We start from the raw sequence: 6,000 nt of genomic DNA on the forward strand, positions 1-6,000 counted from the left end.
TCTAAAATGTTATATGGAATCACCTATTTGACAGCATTTTTTTTTTTTTAAATGTTATATGGAATCATCAGCTTGACAGCATTTTTTAAATGTTATATGGAAACACCTACTTGACAGCATTTTCTAAAATGTTATATGGAATTGCCTACTTGATGCATTATTTTTTTATCAAGAGTCATTTACTCAACAACTCAAGTTATTGTCAAAGAGATTTATCTAATATTAAACAGTAAAAAAAATCTAGCAATAAAGAATTATCTACTTGACAGAATTTTCATGTCTCATAAAAGATGAAGAGTTACAGCATTAACCAACAGCAAGTGTGTTACAAATAATTAAGATAATAAATGTAATACATAATTCGTTATTTTACAATAATCGTTGCAATAAATATACATAATTCAGATTTTCATACACAATCAGATTTAATCTTCTTTTTTATTACTTCAATGATTCAGAAAGACTATAAATATTTTCTATCTGCTATACCTTCATACAACATCAAAATGTATCAAATCAATTTGATAATTCAATGATTTTGTAAATGTACTCTTTCAAATTTGGGATTGTTCAATATTAGTTTTCATTGGGATTTTCAGTGTAAGAATACATAACTTAATTGAACAACCAATGTTGGCTTATTCCAATTGTATAGACCTGTCATATCACAGAAAATGTGGGATTATTCTGATGGTAAAGACCTGTCATATATCAGAAAGTGTGGGCTTACTCTGATGTATTAGGCCTGTCATATCAGAGAAAATGTGAACTTAATCTAATGGTATGGGCCTGTCATATTACAGACAATGTGGGCTTATTCTGATAGTATGGGTATGTCATACTACAGACAATGTGGGCTTATTCTGATAGTATGGGTATGTCATATTTACAGACAACGTGGGCTTATTCTGATAGTATGGGTATGTCATACTACAGACAATGTGGGCTTATTCTGATGGTATGGGTATGTCATACTACTGACAATGTGGGCTTATTCTGACAGTATGGGTATGTCATATTACAGACAACGTGGGCTTATTCTGATAGTATGGGTATGTCATACTACAGAACAATGTAGACTTATTCTGATAGTATGGGTATGTCATACTACAGACAATGTGGGCTTATTCTGATAGTATGGGTATGTCATATTACTTACAATGTGGGCTTATTCTGATGGTATGGGCCTGGCATAATACAGACAATGTGGGCTTATTCTGATAGTATGGGTATGTCATATTACAGACAACGTGGGCTTATTCTGATAGTATGGGTATGTCATACTACAGACAATGTAGACTTATTCTGATAGTATGGGTATGTCATACTACAGACAATGTGGGCTTATTCTGATAGTATGGTTATGTCATATTACTGACAATGTGGGCTTATTCTGATAGTATGGGTATGTCATATTACAGACAACGTGGGCTTATTCTGATAGTATGGGTATGTCATACTACAGACAATGTAGACTTATTCTGATAGTATGGGTATGTCATACTACAGACAATGTGGGCTTATTCTGATGGTATGGGTATGTCATATTACTGACAATGTGGGCTTATTCTGATGGTATGGGCCTGGCATATTACAGAAAATGTGGGCTTATTCTGATGGTATTGGCATGTCATATTACTGACATTGTGGCCTTATTCTAATGGTATGGGCCTGTCATATCAGAAAAAATGTGGGCTTATTCTGATAGTATGGGCCTGTCATATTACAGAAAATGCAGGCTTATTCTAATGGTATGGGCCTGTCATATTACTCACAATGTGGACTTATTCTGATGGTATAGGCCTGTCATATAACAGACAATGTGGGCTTATTCTGACAGTATAATGGGCCTGTCATATAGGCCTGTCATATTACAGAAAATGTGGGCTTACTGTCATGTCACAGAAAATGTGGGCTTATTCTGATGGTATAGGCCTGTCATGTCACAGAAAATGTGGGCTTATTCTGGTGGTATGGGCCTGTCATATCAGAGAAAATGTGGGCTTATTCTAATGGTATGGGCCTGTCATATCACAGAAAATGTGGGCTTATTCTGATGGTATGGGCCTGTCATATTACAGAAAATGTGGGCTTCTTCTAATGGTATGGGCCTGTCATATTACTGACAATGTGGGCTTATTCTGATGGTATGGGCCTGTCATATTACAGACAATGTGGGCTTATTCTGATGGTATGGGCCTGTCATATTAGAGAAAATGTGGGCTTATTCTATAATGGTATGGGCCTGTCATATCAGAGAAAATGTGGACTTTTTCTGATGGTATGGGCCTGTCATATTACTGACAATGTGGGCTTATTCTAATGGTATGGGCCTGTCATATCAGAGAAAATGTGGACTTTTTCTGATGGTATGGGCCTGTCATATTACTGACAATGTAGGCTTATTCTAACGGTATGGGCCTGTCATATCAGAGAAAATGTGGGCTTATTCTAATGGTATGGGCCTGTCATATCAGAGAAAATGTGGACTTTTTCTAATGGTATGGGCCTGTCATATTACTGACAATGTGGGCTTTTTCTGATGGTATGGGCCTGTCATGTCACAGAAACTGTGGGCTTATTCTAATGGTATAGGCCTGTAATATTACAGAAAACATGGGCCTACTGTCATGTCACAGAAAATGTGGGCTTATTCTGATGGTATGGGTCTGTCATATTACAGAAAACATGGGCTTACTGTCATGCCACAGACAATGTGGGCTTATTCTAATAGTGTAGACCTCTTATATTATAGAAAATGTGGGCTTATTCTATTGGTATACACTTGTCATATCACAGAAAATGTGGGCTTATTCTTAGAGTATAGACCTGTCATATAACAGAAGAGGTGAGCTTGTTCTATGTTACATTATCTCTGTTATAATGATAAAGACATTTACTACCTGGTAATGGTGAGAAGCAGCTGAACTAATTAACAGAAGACACCCTAACATACATGTGCAGGTAAAATATTCATGTATACATTGCAATTACTTGCAGATGTATAATGCTACACATTTCTATACACCAGTTACAAATATTTTATCTTAAAAAACAGATTTTCTGTATGGAACATTTACAAGAAAGCAGCATTGGTCCAAAATTGCTCACCTCTGATTCCATAAATACATATTTTATGATCATGTTATCCAGCAAAACATAAATGACATAACTGTCTCTGTAGATCAGTAACTACTATGACAATGAAATCCCATAGATATTTGATAATGAAAGAATAATTGTTACAGCTTGCAGTATGATACAACAGTTTACTGCATGCCTCCAGATGAGAAAATGATTGGAAAAAAAAGAAATTTAAGAGAAATACATCAACGCTTATCTTGCAAAATTTCATAAATGGACTTGTCCAGTTTCCATTTTGAAGCAATCGATTATCCTTCAATTTGGAGATATCGAGATGAAAATATAGTTAGTCAGACAACAGAATAGTACCTTTCAAACTGTATAGAGATACAGGATGGCCTCTATAGTATATAGCTAGTATATTGCTCTGTACTGGTGGAAAGGCTTACTCTATCAGTAAGTCTCAAAAATCAAAGTGACATTTTACTGGTAATTAAAATTATAAATCAAACTATTTTCTCACAAATTTTCTACCATGCATGATAACTGTTGTCCTCTCAGTACAACAATATTTTCATTTTATTTCACATTTTTCAGTCAAAATCATTTTTATGCCTTCTGGAGATAGCCAAATTCTAAGTTTACTTCAGTAAAACAATGTACAATTATATCAATAATTTCTAACCATTTTTCTGTAAAATACTGACCTCTTTTGCTGATTCTTCTTCAATAATTGTAGGAAGTTCTTCTGTTTCTGTTGTAAATTCCACAAAATTATAAAATTTAGGTTTAAATCCATACTTATGTTGTAATTTTCCAATTAATGTTAATGCCTTGGCGACCACATTCTCTTTTCCGGATAAACTCATTAGTTACAAATATACATGATCGGCACTAACGCTTTACAATCTGTCACTTTTTTCAACACATATGTATATTATTTATCTCAGATGTAAATTTTGAATCAAAATTTTTTTTATCATAAAAATGTTGTTAACACATCAGCATGTTCACTTCAGACTTCAACAGTTACTTATCACAAGTTTTTTTCTGAATACTAACATACTTATTTTGATAAAACTGGGTATGTTAAATTCTTGAGTTTATGTTAATCTTCTATCAGTACATCAATCACTTTATAAATCCACATCAATTTTATACCATTTCAAAATACTATGTAATTTCTACCTCCTACAATAAAACGCACATAACGAAATTAAAGTCACGAAAAGAAAAAAATATCTTCACTTAATTTAAAGAGTAAGAAAATTTTATCTTGAAATATATCGAAAGTTAATAACTCCTTAATCACGCCTTTTTCCGAAAGTTTCCCCAGCACAGCACTTCATATATTATATTTAAGGCAAGTGAATAATAGATTCACTATTAATACAACTTTTAAAGACACAATTATGTCTTGTGCTCTTAGCAGCACATAAAATGCATAAATTTATTCCCTATCTGACATAAAGGGCAATAAAATTTTACCAATTACAGGTAACATTTAATTATGCATTTAAGAAGAAACAAGGAAATGGGATATCCGTGGTCAATGTTATAATAACTTTTCATTGAATTTTAATGTTTTAAAACGGTCGGTCATAAAATTTATTAAAAAAAGAACATTGCACAGTCGTGTAAATGCACTTGAAATCCTAGATCTTTAGAAATTGATCTTTTTGTTTAAAATTATTCGGTTCATTGTTATTGCATTTACATAATAAGAACATAATTCAATATTAAATGATAGCTATTTACACCTTTATTTTACACCTTTATTATTCTATTATTGAAGTTTTCTATTCAACATTTTCAAATTTCAAAGCAGATAAACTATCTTTTTTTCATATTTGAAAAGTGATACCTTTGTAAACTTTTAGACAGGTGTTAACTTTTAATTGCTAAAATTTTTCCCTCAAAATTTGTGAGTGACATGTAATTGAAATGTTAAAAAAAAGTTTATTAATGTCATGTAAAAAAAAACCTGTGTTCTTTACATGGCTATGTTATAACAAGAAATCATATTAAACTGGGAATAATAAAAAATCCAAAAATGACCTTTTTTCATAAAAATTATGTCTTAATTAAAACTTTGAAAACAACTTAAAGCTGCATGCCTCCAGATGTCAGCTAAATTATTTCAAGAAAATGAACCTTTAAGAAAAATGTACTTAGATTTTAAGAAAAGAAAACATATTCACAATTTAGAAATAATTCACATGTTGTATGCAATTTAGTGACTGCTTTTGCAGTATTTATCACCATACATGTATTTGCGCTACTAATTCAGTAAAGGCGAATTTTGGCATATTCTAATCTATTTTTGGTAATTATAAATTTAAAAATTTCAACTGTTGTTTGCAATGTAAAAATTACTGTTTTTGTTCACTTGACAATATTTTCTTTTTAAAAATATTCAAGAACATCAGCATGAAGGCAGGCTGCTTTAAGCAATATTACTATTGTCTGCCTTTTATCCTTAATTATGTCAGGTTATTTCATTTTTATTTATAATTGTTCATGACAATGCCACACTACTTCTTTTTTGTCCTTTTAATAGATACAAAAATTGAGTTACCAACTGTATAGTGCCTGGTCAGCCTGGCTCTATATTGGTGGCAAAGGTTTATCAATTTCAATTCCTGCAGGTCAGAGATTCAAAACATTTGTGGTACTGTCATGCAACTTCTCATGTCCATTTCTAATAATGTATAAATTCCTATGGTATCACATGTCAAATGCTCTGTCTATAAAATGTTCTATGTAATGGAAAACAACTTCCAAGCAGTCAATAAATATCCTAGAATGTCTAACAAATACTTTTTTCCTATAAATATTTGACAGTATTGTCATGCTAATTCACTTTTATCCTGTGAATGTTCTCAGAACTCTCATGTGATTTTTTTTTCATATATT

At 32.1% G+C, this 6,000-nt stretch overlaps 1 protein-coding gene across 6 annotated transcripts in view; it reads right to left on the reverse strand.

Moving 5' to 3' along the window:
* The window catches only part of LOC132719918 (centrosomal protein of 170 kDa protein B-like), an 80,859-nt gene extending 76,856 nt beyond the window's left edge, over positions 1–4,003 (reverse strand). For 3 of the 6 annotated variants that reach the window (XM_060703918.1, XM_060703904.1, XM_060703878.1), the window contains exon 1: positions 3,792–4,003. In XM_060703918.1, coding sequence (XP_060559901.1) covers positions 3,792–3,953 — 162 coding nt within the window. In that variant the 5' untranslated portion in view covers positions 3,954–4,003. The remainder of the gene's footprint in view (positions 1–3,791) is intronic. The other 3 variants (XM_060703893.1, XM_060703884.1, XM_060703927.1) reach the window with 2 other exon arrangements.
* Between the last annotated feature and the right edge of the window lie 1,997 nt (positions 4,004–6,000).

The sequence above is a fragment of the Ruditapes philippinarum genome, unplaced genomic scaffold (assembly GCF_026571515.1).
Source record: "Ruditapes philippinarum isolate M1 unplaced genomic scaffold, ASM2657151v2 ctg821_1_1_1_1, whole genome shotgun sequence".
NCBI classification, from domain to species: domain Eukaryota; kingdom Metazoa; phylum Mollusca; class Bivalvia; order Venerida; family Veneridae; genus Ruditapes; species Ruditapes philippinarum.